The 13586-nt window shown below is 57.4% G+C and overlaps 1 protein-coding gene across 1 annotated transcript in view; it reads right to left on the bottom strand.

Annotated features, from left to right (window-relative positions):
- Positions 1 to 2334: 2334 nt before the first annotated feature.
- The window catches only part of CHAT (choline O-acetyltransferase), a 39973-nt gene continuing 28721 nt past the window's right edge, over positions 2335 to 13586 (bottom strand). Inside the window, exons 10-14 of the mRNA XM_062214584.1 lie at positions 12505 to 12627; positions 7663 to 7816; positions 7465 to 7527; positions 4473 to 4610; positions 2335 to 2604 (exon numbers count right to left, since the gene is read on the bottom strand). Of these exons, the coding sequence (XP_062070568.1) occupies positions 2335 to 2604; positions 4473 to 4610; positions 7465 to 7527; positions 7663 to 7816; positions 12505 to 12627 (748 nt within the window). The remainder of the gene's footprint in view (positions 2605 to 4472; positions 4611 to 7464; positions 7528 to 7662; positions 7817 to 12504; positions 12628 to 13586) is intronic.

The raw sequence follows: 13586 nt of genomic DNA on the forward strand, positions 1-13586 counted from the left end.
ATATTGCCATAAATCTAGAACTATTTTATAAAAATAGAACTCAAATAGTAACTTTATATGGTTTGGCAATTCAGCAGTATTGTAAGGTGGCCACGTACACTGTTACAATGCATCCCTGTTCCCGGTGGCCATCTCATTTTCCATCTCTTGGGGGACATGCGGAGCAGTCTCCTTTACCAGGGTCTCCCCAGGGATGCCCTTGGCAATGGCTCAGTGTTGCCTTTGCATAAAGATGCAGTGCACCTACCTGCCCTCGGAGGTGGAAGACCAGCTTCCAGCCCCTCCCTCTGAGACAGGTGTTCCCTCCCGCTAGGTGTCTCGACCCAAGCCCTGGGAGTCCTCAGAGTGCACTGTTGGGGATCTAACTCTACGGAGTGGGTGTGAGCTCGGGTCTGCCAGATAAGCGGATAACCACCTGGGCAGTGCCTGCTGGGTCCTGTCATCCTGACCGGTGGGCACTGTCCTGATGTTCTTACACACGCGCTCTCTGGTCCTCAGAGCCTGTAAGGTGGGGACGCTCTTCTCCTCATTGGGCAATGGAAGGAACTGAGTCTTTGGGCATTTGGTCAAGGTTGTGAGGGGCTGATGGGGCCCAAGGCTGGAGCTCTCTGCCTGCCCAGGAATTCCTGGAGGGAAACTGGGAGAGAATGGGTTATTTCACGAGAAGGGATAGGTGGCTTTGGTCAGTTTACAGCAGGTGCACGGCGGCGTCCCCAGGCACCCCCAGGACCCTTGGTCTCCAACTTCCCCAGGTCAGCAGGAAGGTGGACGTAAGAGGGAATGCACCTGGACCTTCAGACTGGGGTCTGAGGTGTGTACAGCTGCAGCCCACGCCCTGACCTTCCCCATTGTCAGTCAAAACCTGTATCAAACCAGGGGCTGCTGACCAAATGCCCCAGCCCCACTGCAGTCTACCAGGTTACAGCACAGAGAACTCCCATGGTGGCCCCCAAAGCAGACACTCAGCAACGTCCCAGGGCCACCGTGGGGTGCCCGGAATGACGCAGCCTGGGTTAGGGGCACTTTCCCGGGACCCCCGCAGCAGCAGAGTTGCCTCGCGATGGGGGAACACAGCTCACGCTCCCCTCTTCCTCTGCCCTTTAGAAAATGTGCCCAACGCCTGCTTGTGCACTGCCTCCCCTGTCTCAGCTGCTCTGTCTCCAAGCTGTCTGTCCTTCCTCAGCCAGAGCCTGGGCTGGGCTGGGCACCACCATTCCCTCACCCAGCCCTGCTCTCTGCCCACTGTCCCCTCTGTCCCCAGGGCCGGTTGGAAAGCCTGGCTCTGGGCCCCTCCACCTGTGCTGCCATAGAATCCCTGGATGGCATCCTTCAACCAAAGGAGCCCACCTGTTAAAGGGTGCCACCGAGATCATTTTCTGAAATTAATGTCACCGTGGATTTCTGTAAAAGCTCGCTCTTGTAAACAAACAAAACAAAGCAGGCCACAGCCAGAGAGACTCCGGGACAGCCTTCTTTTCCCTCCACCTATCAGGGTAGAGTCATGGGAAAGGGGCGGAGAAAATGCAAATAACAGGCCCCCCCAGAGGGCGTGGCCTACTCCTTTGCATCTCCACCTGCCACTGGCTGGCCCTGATGCCACATGGGAGGCAGACAGTTGCCAGGGCTCCTGGATGGTCATAGGTGGAAACATTATTTTTCCTTTCAGGATAGCTGGATACGATTTTCTGAACCCAGTGGAAGATCTGTCTCTGGGAGGCCAAAGGAGAAATGTGTGTGTGTGGAGGGGGGCAGGTCACCACGTTTTAGATGAACTTGGCGTGTGTGTGTATGTGTATGTGTGTGTGTGTAGGTGGGTGGGGTTAGGGGGTTTTGCAGGCCTGCATGGCTCAGGGGAGGCTCTGTGAACACCACGACCAGGTGCTTTTGCTCTGAAAACTAAGCCCCCTGCTCCCCAACTCCCTACCCCCAGAAGAAAGAAGCAATGACCCAGATGTAGCCTCTGCTTCCGTGACTCACTTAGGTGCGTGGCACGCAATAGGGTGATTCATTCTTTCAGGGGGCAGAAGTATCACCTGGACAAGCTAGGTCCTGCGGGGAAAGGAAATAGGTGGACCCCAGGAGGAGCCTGGGAGGAGCAGGGGCCCTGCCTCACCTAGGCCTGAGGGCACCTTGATACATATTGACAACTCCCATGCATAGTGAGGGGCCTTTGTCTGCTAACACGCCAGCTTCTCCAGCCGCATGTAATGCGTCTGTGCGGTCTAGGGTTGGGTCCTGGGGCCCTGGGAGCTGCAGAAAGCTGGGGCGAGGGACGGCTACAGGTTTTTGCAGGAGGCTGGGCTTGGGGATGGGAGACCTAGTGGTGCCTGGGAGTCAAGGTTGGTGGCCCTGACTTGGTCTTGGGCCATCTTCCTTGGTTGCAGGTGGCTTGCCCCGGGCAGGCTGCGGTGGGCTGCAGAGGTCTCTCATGTCCGCCAGGCTCGCTTGCACGGCTTTCGCAAACTCCGCGGACGAGGTTTCCTTGCAGCTGTGAAAGCTGGAGATGCAGAAGAGGATGGTCTCAGCCTGCGGGTTGTAGCAGGCCCCGTACCCGTTGGGGACCACAGGCCCGTAGCAGCAGAACATCTCCATGGTCGTGGGCACCTGGAGGGGAGGACAGAGCAGAAGCTGCTTCCTGGGAAACAGCACTTGCGAGCCTGCTAGAAGGCAGGGCCTTGCTCGCCCAGGGCTCGGGGGCGGGATATCTGCTTCCCTGTCTTCCCACCTTGGCCCCTGGGCGCTGGATTGAATTAACCAGAGCAGCTGGCTGCTTCCACCCCGGATGGTCACAGCCAGGCTCATGAAAATAAACCCATCTAGTTTCATGAGGGTGGGAGAAGAGGGACCCCGAGCCCACTCCCCGGGTCCAATCTGCTCGACTGTGGAGTGGGCAGCTCCAGGGTGCCCAGACGCTAGGTCCTGGGCTGAGTCTCTTCTTTACCTGGGGACGGGGCGAGGCGGGGGGGGGGGGGGATGGGGAGGGGAGGGTGGCATTCGAGCAATCAGGGTAATTTACTCAACGGCACCCTAGTGGCCCCCAACAGTGGGCTGGCTTCTCTGCAGGGAGTCATCTAAGAAACGGACGAAATCTGGCCCCCACCATTCTCCCTCAGATCCTTAATTACCGTCAGCCTTGCCTGGCTGCTCGGATTCTCTCCCCCACAGCCTGGCTACGCCCCATTACCCAGCGCTGGGCGTTTGCAGAGGTTGCCATCCGTGGAGTTTACCTTACATGCCTAATACGTTTGCGACTGATTGACAGTGGCGAGATTCTGTGGCGACTAGAGGATCGCCAACCCAGAGAGCAGGCTCCTGGTGGCATTGGAACCCCCAAAGCTGCTTTCCGTTAGAAAACAAGACTTACCACCCACTAAGCCCACGCCCTCCAATTCAGCTTACTAGCTGCTTCTACAGGACAAGTCGAGAGCCTGGGCAGGTGCGGGGCGGGGTTCCTGGCGCTGGGCTGTTGGAAGTGGTACTGGCCGTTTGGGCAGAACAAACCATTAGTCTCACTAATGGAGTCACTGCACTGTCAGACGAATTCGCTGTTCAAGAGCCAAAGGCCGGCTGCCCATTACGAAGCACGACTCGTCCATGTGTGGTTTCCTGCAGAATTGCTGCGTTCTGTCCTCGTTTGCTCATGTCTGCCGGCTCCCCACCGTGAGGACACAATCAAATTACTAAGCGGGCTTTTATCCTCCCTGGTGGAGGAGTGAGTGGAGGGAAATTGACGATGGCAGGGGTGTTCCCCTCCTAAACAGCCGCCTCTCCCTGGTGGATTCGGTTCTGCCTCTTTGACACCGGTCCTTACCCGACCTAGCCTGCAGCGCTGGCCAGGAGCTGTGTGGCTGGTGGCCAATATCCTGCCGTGGAGCCCACAGCCTTTTAGAATAAACTCTTGGACTTGTCTGGAGGTCCTGTCCAGACCTGCTGGGGTCACGGAGTGGAACAGCACCACCCAGGTAACAGAATGAAAGGTAGGGCCAGGGTTGACAGGGAGGGTGCCACCTGGGTGGTTCTGTCTCCACCTGGACTAAGTGTGGGATTACTCCCACACAGTAGAAGGCAAACCGGTGCTCTGGGCAGGCTAGTGGTTTTGCTGAAGGACATACAGCTTCTAACAAGCTCAGGCAGCAGGGGCGGCGCTGTGGCGTAGTGGGTAAAGCTGCCACCTGCAGTGCTGGCATCCCATATGGGCACCGGTTCGAGTCCCGGCTGCTCCACTTCCCATCCAGCTCTGCTATGGCCTGGGAAAAGCTGCAGAGGATGGCCTAAGTAGCTAGGCCCCTGCACCTGCACCTGCACCTGCGCCTGCGCCTGTGTGGGAGACCCGGATGAAGTTCCTGGCTCCTGGCTTCGGATTGGCTCAGCTCCAGCCGTTGCGGCCAATTGGAGAGTGAACCAGTGGATGGAAGACTCAGCCGGTTCCTACGGGGCTCTTCGGGGACAGCAGTGCATGCAGGGGGCCATACCTGGCTGGTGGAGAGGACAAACCGGTTGCTCATCAGGTAGGTTTCGTCTGTGAACATCTCAGGCAGCTCCTTGCACAGGTCCTGGGCCAGCTCCCGCAGAGCCAGCAGGTGGTTGTCAATGGCCATCCCTGTTATGGCCTGAGGGACCAGGGACAGAGAACAGGAGATGAGCCGTGGGCTCTGCTGCACTTCCTCGCTCCTCCTCTCCCCGCCCATGATTCTACCGCGACGGCTCCTGCAGTCACGCGCATGCTCACTCAGCGCTTGCCCCGTCCACAGCGCGTGTGGGTGGCTGCTCAGGACTGACCGCTAAGCCACGTAGCTTCTGCTTTCCTGGGCTCCTGTGCACTGCTACATGCCCAGGAGGAGTCCAGCGCGTGTTGGGCTGTACCTTGAGGACAGTGAGTCGGGGCCTAGGGACTGCTGGCCCTGTCCAAGCTTTCGGAGGGGCGTGCCTGGCTGTCACTGTGCAGACCCTGTCACCACCACCGCCTCTGCAGGACCCCAGGGAACAAGGGACACCGAAGGCGCTGGGTTTGTTCCTGAGGCTTGGTCGCTGTTCCGTATGCTCAAGATCAGTTCGATTAAACTGGATCCGTAATCTAAGAAGTCATTTGGAGACAGGCACTGGATGCCTCGGCAGGGCTTGGTTAACATTTTTAAGGGGAGAGAGCTGGGTGTTTGATGACGCATTTGTTTACTTTTCAATCACAAGATATGTAAACTCTTAAGAAAAAGATTTACGTATTTGAAAGGCAGAATGTGTGTGTGTGTGTGTGTGTGTGAGAGAGAGAGAGAGACAGAGAGAGAGAGTGTGTGTGTGTGTGTCCGGCTGCTCCTCTTCTGATCCAGCTCCCTGCTATGGCCTGGGATAGCAGAAGAAGATGGCTCAAGTTCTTGGGTCCCTGCACCTGCGTGGGAGACCTGGAAGAAGCTCCTGGCTCCTGGCTTTGGATCAGCTCAGCTCTGGTTGTTTTGGCCACCTGAGGAGTGAACCAGCAGATGGAAGACCTTTCTCTCTCTCTCTCTCTCTCTCTCTCTCTCTCTCTCTCTCTCTCTCTGCCTCTCAGTAACTCTGTCTTTCAAATAAATAAAAGATCTTTAAAAAAGAAAAGTAGAAGAAGTGGAGCAGCCGGGACTCGGACTGGCACCCATATGGGATGCCAGCATCATAGGCTTAATCCACTGTGCCACAACACCGGCCCCTATATTTAAATCCATAAGGAAGGATAGAGTAACAGAATGAGAGCTCCAGAATTTCAGCGTCAGAGGGCCTTGAGGGGAGTGGAGTGGCTGGCAGTGGGCCAGGGCACTGCTTCTACGCCTCTCCCAGGTGAGGCTGGGGGTGTAGTAGGCACCCTGCTATTGAGTATTGTATGTTTATTTGGAGCCTTTGGGGGGCTGGTGGAGACACCCTAGGCTTATAGCAATAACCCGTGGGACAACAGGTAGGGGTGGGAGTGGGGAGGGTCTCCCGGCTTTTAAGACGGTCAAAGCGGTCAAAGCCCCTCCAAGCAGGAGGCACCTCCCGCCACAGTGAGCTTCGCTCAGGTGTACAGGGTCTGGGGATCGGACAGGTGTCTCTTCCAGCGGCCAATGAAGGCACAGATGATTCAGCCTCAGCCTCTCCAAACGCACCTCATTGCAGGCTGGGGAGACGAGCGCCACAGCCTCAGCCCGCCTGTGCTCTGTGGGCACAGAGGGAAGGGCTCTGAGCCCATCCCCGAAGCGCCAGGCTCTCTTCCCTTCTCTGGACTCCTCCCTCCCCCCCGCCCAATTTAACCTCTGACCCTGGGAGGCCGTGCAAGTGGCTTCATGTTTTGTTTTGCTAACTCCCAGCACCTTGCCAGGCATAAAGCAAACCAAACACAAACAATCCACTGATGGCACGAGAGGCTGCTTAATTTCCCCCACAGAGGGCAATGACTTAACTATTCAGATGAGTTGGGTATGTAGGGCTAAGTCTACATGGGAAGGTTCTGCAACCCCAAAATGCACTGGACTTGCTTTCGTGGACGAAGGGTGGAATTGGCTCAATTCATTTTGATAGATCATCCGATCCTTCAAAGACTGCATCAAGATGACTTGCAGTTAATCACCAGCCCCAAGCAGTGGCTCAGTGTGCATTGTTTGTATGCAAATGAGGGCTCCACAGGGCCAGAAAAGAAATGATTTCCCTAAAGTAGGGAGGCATTCTCTTGACAAGTTTGATGTGATTATTAATTCCCAGCAAAGGTCGTATTTCTTTATGCAGAAAATAAGAGCCACAACCTAGCACCTGCTCATGGTGTGTCAGCCATGTTTGACAGGCCTAAGCCCCGCCCCTTCACCTTTGACCTTTCCTTTTGGATACTCAGTAGACTGCCACATATACGGGGGGATTCTTTAAGAAGCTCGTGGAAATGCAGATTACAGAACATCTATGCAACACTGTTGCACCAACATGCAATTATCTGTTGTTGATTTTTATCTAAGAGACAGAGCCTGTCTCCACCCAACAGCCAGGACCCGGCCAGATCAAAGTCGGGAGCTGGGAACTCAGTCCAGTGGGTGGCAGGGGCTCAATCGCCAGAGCCGTCGCCATTGCCTCCCAGAGTCTGCATTAGCAGGAAGCTGGAGTGGGGAGCATGAGCTGGGATTGAAACCCAGGCACCCCAGTGTGGGACGTGGGCATCTGTTAACCCCTGAGCCAGTGGCTCAGCCCTGGACATATCCTTCAATGCCACACCCATGAACTTTCTGAAAACCCCTTGTACCACGTGCTCTTATCACCAAGGCCTTGTTTCAAAGGGTGTCAAATACTCTCAGACTTGCAAAATCCATGCAAAAAAGTCAGAATGGTGTGTTACTCAGGTTCCAAAAATCCACAGAAGGCGGCTCTCAGAGGGGGCGTGGCCTTGCCATGTCACCGGGCGGGTGGTTGGCTGAGCTCTGAGCCCGGGGGACTCGTGCTGTGACCCCCAAGTCTTGCAGGCTCTGGGACATCACTCACCATGACCGTGTACTCGGTCTGGGCGCGGATGGCGTCTCTCAGCAGCCGCAGCTTCTCACAGTCCTGTCGATGACAGAGACGTGTCACAAGGGACTTTTAGGAGGTCGCCTGGGGACTGGTGCCCCCAGGGGAAGCCACAGCGACCCCTGCTGGTCCCCCTTTGCCACCACGGCTCCCTGAGGCCAGAGCAGGACGTACGGGCATAGCAGCAGCAGCAGGAGCCTGGTGGTCTGTCATGGCTCTCACAAAAGCCAGCGCCTCTGCCGTGGCCGATCTGATGTTGTCCACGCGGCCCTCACGGAACCGGCGGATGGACGCACTCTCGTAAGTGGGTACCAGCTTCCGGTGGAGTCTGTGTGGGATACAGGATGAAGGGCACACGATCATTTATTCTCAGGGCACCAGCGATACAGAAAGAAAAATGGGCTCAGCGGCTTGGTTTGGACAGTGCTGGCTCTCGGCGGCGTATTTCACGCTACTGTTAAGAGGACCCGCCAGTAGCGCTCCCAGAGATGGATGCTGGCACAGGCTCTCGTGGGCGGAGCCGCGTGCACGTCTCTACATCACCTATGCTTTGCTGATACAAAACAAGGAGCTGGCAACTGGTTGCTTTGGAAAAAAAAAATCCCCATCTGTTGGGAAAAACCTCAAATTTTCCAAGAGATCCCGGTGGGCATTGGAAGAAGAGTGCAGAACGGAATAATTGTGCAATTCATCGCTTGCAGCCTGGAGGGAACCCTGTTTGTTTGATCTAAAGTAACTCAGACGTGACCCCCGGAGGAGGCAGGAGGTGGGCGGGGCCTCGGTGGTGGGAGCCCAGGGCACCCCGGCTATGCCTCTCCGACCCAGGGGAAACCTCTTACCCCTGATGCCCTGAGGGCACGTCCCCCTTCTTACCAGCCGGTGGGGGAGCAAACAAGGCAGGGAGTTCAGAGAGGGTCAGGGACAGCCCAGAGTCACCCAGCAAGTCGCAGCCTGTGTCCCAGGCCTCTCCAGGAAAGTCCTTTCTGCACGGGGTGGGCTCCTGCAGGGGAAGGCTCTGTCTGATGGAGCCCTGTGCCTGGCGCGTGACTCGACTTCCCCATGCACACCTATCCTAGTCCCCCAGGACTCTGGCAAGGGAGCCCCTTTCCTGTCTCTCCGTGGGCCCTGGAAGCAAACGCCGTGCTGAGTGTAGGCACAGACGTTGTCGCTGACAGGCCACTGGGCAATCCCAGGGCTCGGGGCTGACGTGAGTGGCAAGCATAAGCCTGAAGCTGCAGAGCTGAGAGGTGGAACTTTTAAGAGGAGAGTGGAGGGGCTGGCGCCATGGCTTACTTGGTTAATTCTCTGCCTGAGGCACTGGCATCCCATATGGGCGCCGGGTTCTAGTCCCAGCTGCTCCTCTTCCAGTCCAGCTCTCTGCTGTGGCCCGGGAGGGCAGTGGAGGATGGCCCAGGTGCTTGGGCCCCTTGCACCCACATGGGAGACTGGAAGGAAGCACTTGGCTCCTGGCTTCGGATCGGTGCAGCGCCGGCCGTAGCGGCGATTTGGGGGGTGAACCAATGGGAGGAAGACCTTTCTCTCTGTCTCTCTCTCACTGTATAACTGCCTGTCAAATAAAAAAAAAAAAAAAAAGAGGAGAGAGTGGGCTGTGAAGTCTCTGCCCCCATGCATGGGTGAGGGGCGCTGATAAAAGGGTGAGTTTGGCCCCCGCCCCTCCTGGTACAAGCTCTGGGTCTCCCTGTGCTCTCACTACTACATTAGGGCACAGCATAAAGGCCCTGGTCAGATGTGACCCCTCGAGGTCGGGCTCCCCAATACCTTGAGCCCAGTTAACTTCTAGTCTCTATAAGTCACCTCATGACACAATGCACCTTGCTTTTTAAACCAAAATACCCAGTTTGTGGTATTCCATTATGGCTGTAGAAAATGGACCGAGGCCTCCCATCTAGGTAGCTTGGGTTTTCTGCTGAGTGCAGGAGCAGATGGAGACATTGTTCATGGGGCCAGCATCGTGGCACAGCGAGCGGGTTAAGCCACTGCCGGTTAAGTTGCCACTTGCATTGCTGGCTTCCCATACTGGAGTGCTGGTTTTTGTGTCCTGGCTGCTCCACTTGTGAGCCAGCTTCCTGCTAACGCGCCTGGGAAGCCGGCAGGCGATGGCCCAAGTGCTAGGGCCCCTGATACCCATGTGGGAGACCAGGATGGGGTCCTGGGTTCCTGGCTTCAGCCTGGCCCAGACCTGGCTGTTGTGGCCCTTTGGGGAGTACACTAGCAGATGGAAGATCTCTCTCTCTTCTCTTCTCTCTGCCTTTTAAATAAATTAATTGATTTTTACAAAAACAATTGTTCACGTGCAATTATTAAGTGCTAACCAAAAGTTTGTTAAGAACATGTTTAGGGGGCTGGTGCTGTGGTGTAGTAAGTTAAGCCTCTGCACCGTTTTTTTTTTTTTTCCATTTTTTTTAATTTTTTTTTTATTTTTGACAGGCAGAGTGGACAGTGAGAGAGAGAGACAGAAAGGTCTTCCTTTGCCATTGGTTCACCCTCCAATGGCCGCCGCGGTAGCGCACTGCGGCCGGCGCACCGCGCTGTTCCGATGGCAGGAGCCAGGTGCTTATCCTGGTCTCCCATGGGGTGCAGGGCCCAAGCACCTGGGCCATCCTCCACTGCACTCCCTGGCTACAGCAGAGAGCTGGCCTGGAAGAGGGGCAACCGAGACAGGATCGGTGCCCTGACCGAGACTAGAACCCGGTGTGCTGGCGCCGCAAGGCGGAGGATTAGCCTGTCGAGCCACGGCGCCGGCCACTGCACCGGTTTGAATTTTGGCTGTTCCACTACCCGTCCAGCTCCCTGCTAATGTCCCTGGGAAAACAGTGGAAGATGGCCCAAGTGCTTGGGCCCCTGCACCACATGGAAGACCCGGAAGATGCTCTGAGCTCCTGGCTTCAGCCTGGCCCAGCCCTGGCTGTTGCAGCCATTTGGGGAGTGAACCACGGGATAGAAGATCTCTCTCTCTCCTTCTTTCTCTGCCTTTCAAATAAATACATAAATCTAAAAAAAAAAAAATGTTTAAGGGGATGGAAATGCTGACAACCTGATGCAATCACCATACACTGAATACACATAGCGAATTGCTCCACTATGCCCCATAAATAAGTACAATTAAATTAATGATTTTTAAAAATTGACAACTTAAATCCCCCCCACCCTAAAAAAGGGGCAGCTGTTGTTATTATGGCTTAGAGTCAAGCAAGCTGTCCCCAGGGACACTCTGGCCACACCCATTCCTGGCCTAGGCCGTGGTCGGTGCAGGCCTGAGGCTGGGACGTGCTCACAGATGCTGGGGCTGTAGCCCCTGGGCCGGGAGGCACGCCAGGTCGAGGTCCGGCAGGACGCTTGCCCATCAATTCAGCCACAGGCCCTTGGGATGGCAGGAGGTACCGACTGCAGCCGCCCAGTCCTGTCTTGGTGCTGCTGAGGCTTTGGTGTGCGGTGTCCTGGTCCCGACCACAGCCGGCTCTCAGCGGCCCTGAGCTCACGTCCCCGAGGAGGGAGGCTGTGCACCCACGCATGCGCACAGGCGCGCATGGCTGCTGCCCTCTGGTTAGCGAGCACTCCTGGCCGGGCTAGCAGGCTGCAGATGGAACAGAACAGCCTCTACTGTCCACACCCCTGGCTTTACGAGCCAGAACCACAGAAGCCTGGGCCTGTCTCTGCGAAGATCTCGTTTGCGTTTTATTTATTTATTTTTGGGCATCTTTTCGAAGGCCCGTTGGGCGCCCCCGCCCCCCCACCCGCCTGAGTCCTGTCCTCCCCCCCCCCCCAACCCAGAGATGGTGCAGGGGTGGCACAGCCAGCACTGATGTAAAGTGCACGTCTCTGATTCAGTCCCCTACCGACGCCTGCTCTGAACCAGGTGTGGTTTGAACACTGGAGACGCACACATTTGTGGGACATCCCCAGGGTGTCAGGGGTAGGGGACAATCTAGAAAAAGCACACACAATCTAGAAAGTGCACACACAAAGCAGTTCACAGAACTAACGCCGGCCTTGGGAGAAAACAGGGCTGCTCCCCCACCCCACCCCTCCCCCAGGCCAGGGGACACCTCCCTCCTCCCTCACGTGAGCCAGGTGAGCATCCCTGGGTCTGCACACCAGCCCGGCATAGCTCCCTTCTCACCAGCCCTTGGTGCTGAGGGCGGAGGAGGAAAGAGAGAAGGGCTCAGGGAGGGCACACGTGGCCTGAGTCTCGGGCGGGCCTCCTGCCCTGGGCCCTCTCTCCTGGTGGTAGTGGGGGGGGGGGGGGGGACGGACAAGGTAGTGGCAGAAAAGGTGACAAGGGAGTCCCAGGTGGCAAGGGAGCCCCAGGCAGCTGCTTCAGATAAGGGAGTCCCCACCAGCCTCCGCAGGGGTTGCCTGAGCGGGAAGGTGACCCGGGGCGGGACAGCACTGTGGCAGGGTCCCAGGAAAAGCCGGCTTGCAGGGGGCCTGTCTCAGCCTGGCTTTTGCTCTGAGCCTAGGGGGAAGTGTCCAGGTTTCCTGGACGGAAGTCTGATGTACATATTTCCAAGTTCATGCCTCAGGAAGACAGGATTACAGGGGCCGGAGTGGGCGCAGAGACCCCCTGGGAGCTGCTGCATTGGCCACGCACAGGAGGATGTGGCTGGGGAGGGGACGAAGGCAGTGGCAGTGGAGGACAGGGGAGGGGCTTAGGGGCAATCGGAGGAGATATCTTGGTGAGACACAGGTCATTTTGGACTTGTGCAACCAGGCTCTGAGGAGCAGCCTCCCCCGCCCACCCCAGATCCTGCTCGTGGCCTGGCCCTCTCCCAGGCCCTCTGACCCCTGTGCCCCTGCACCAGCGCTCGGGCAGGTCCTGACTGTGTCAGCCTTCCGGCCCTCTCCTGGGGCTTGGTTTAGATCTGATCCTCCGTTCCTGAATGCCACCTGCCATGGCGAGCCTCGGGTCCCAGGATCCCAGAGTCGAGCATCGAGAGAGCCTTGTCAGCCAGCACCCCCCCTGCCTGGGGTGCAGATCCGGTGCCTTGGGCTCACCTGTAGAAGGCGAGCTGCAGGCCCACCTGGATGAAGGCGTCGGGGCTGAACTTCTGCTTCTTAATGAAGCTCTTCCCATAGCCGTCGAACGGATAAACAAGGAAGTCGAGATCCTTGACTATTCTGTGGGAGAAGCAGGAAGACGATTGTGTTCACTGGAATGCACTTGCCACCAACCCAGACATGGTTCCTGTGCCTGGCCACATCCTGGCGCTCTGGGAGATGAGGACACGGGCCCTGCACCCTGGGGACACACTGGGGTGTCAGCGACACCCTTGTGGAAGCTGCAGCAGCTCGCTGAGGCCAGGGCTACTGTGAGATATAGGTGAGCTCCGCCTAGCAGGTGGTGGACGGAGGGCCGGGCTGCAGCAGGGAGGCAGGCAAGGGAGAGACAGGGATGATGGGAGACATTGGCATGGGCAGAGACCATGTGGTCCACAAAGAAAATTCTAGAAACCTGCTGCCCAGGAAAGAGGCCATTCTTTGACCGGTGTGGGCAGGAGTGTTGGGCATCCCTGGGGGTGGGGGGGGTGGGCTCCGTCACCTTATCCATCACTAGGCGGGAGTCTCCCCACCCAGGGTTATCCCTGCCATGTCCTGGGGCCTGGGGGCTTGCTGTGGTCACCCCAGTTTGCCAGTGACTGAAGAACCATCTCATCCCCAAACTGCAGCTGGTCACAGGCCAGCTCCCCGAGGCGATGCTGAGACTGCCCCCTGCGGACCGTTCTCATCACAAGCTTGGGGTCCACTCTGGCCCCTGGAGCAATGTCCAGCCAGGTCCATCATCTGCCCACCAGCTGTGCGAGACCCAGACAGAGCCTGGCCGGGCAGTGCCATGCCCCCTCACGCCTTCCCTTGGGACTCCCTGCCCACCCTGTCTTGAATTCTTCCTCCTGCCTCACCTGGGCTCAGCTGGGTGGGGGCGGGGGAGCCAGGCGCTGGGGAGCGGGGGACTCAGAGGGGTTCACTTTCCCCAGGAGCTCACCCTGCAGTGCCGCCTGTGGACAGACTGGGCAGACAGGGCTCCTCTCTCATACCCCGGCCCCTCCCACGGTTCCCCCCACGGTGCCCCCTAAGCCACA

The sequence above is a fragment of the Lepus europaeus genome, chromosome 17 (genome assembly GCF_033115175.1).
Source record: "Lepus europaeus isolate LE1 chromosome 17, mLepTim1.pri, whole genome shotgun sequence".
In the NCBI taxonomy this organism is placed as follows: Eukaryota; Metazoa; Chordata; class Mammalia; order Lagomorpha; family Leporidae; genus Lepus; species Lepus europaeus.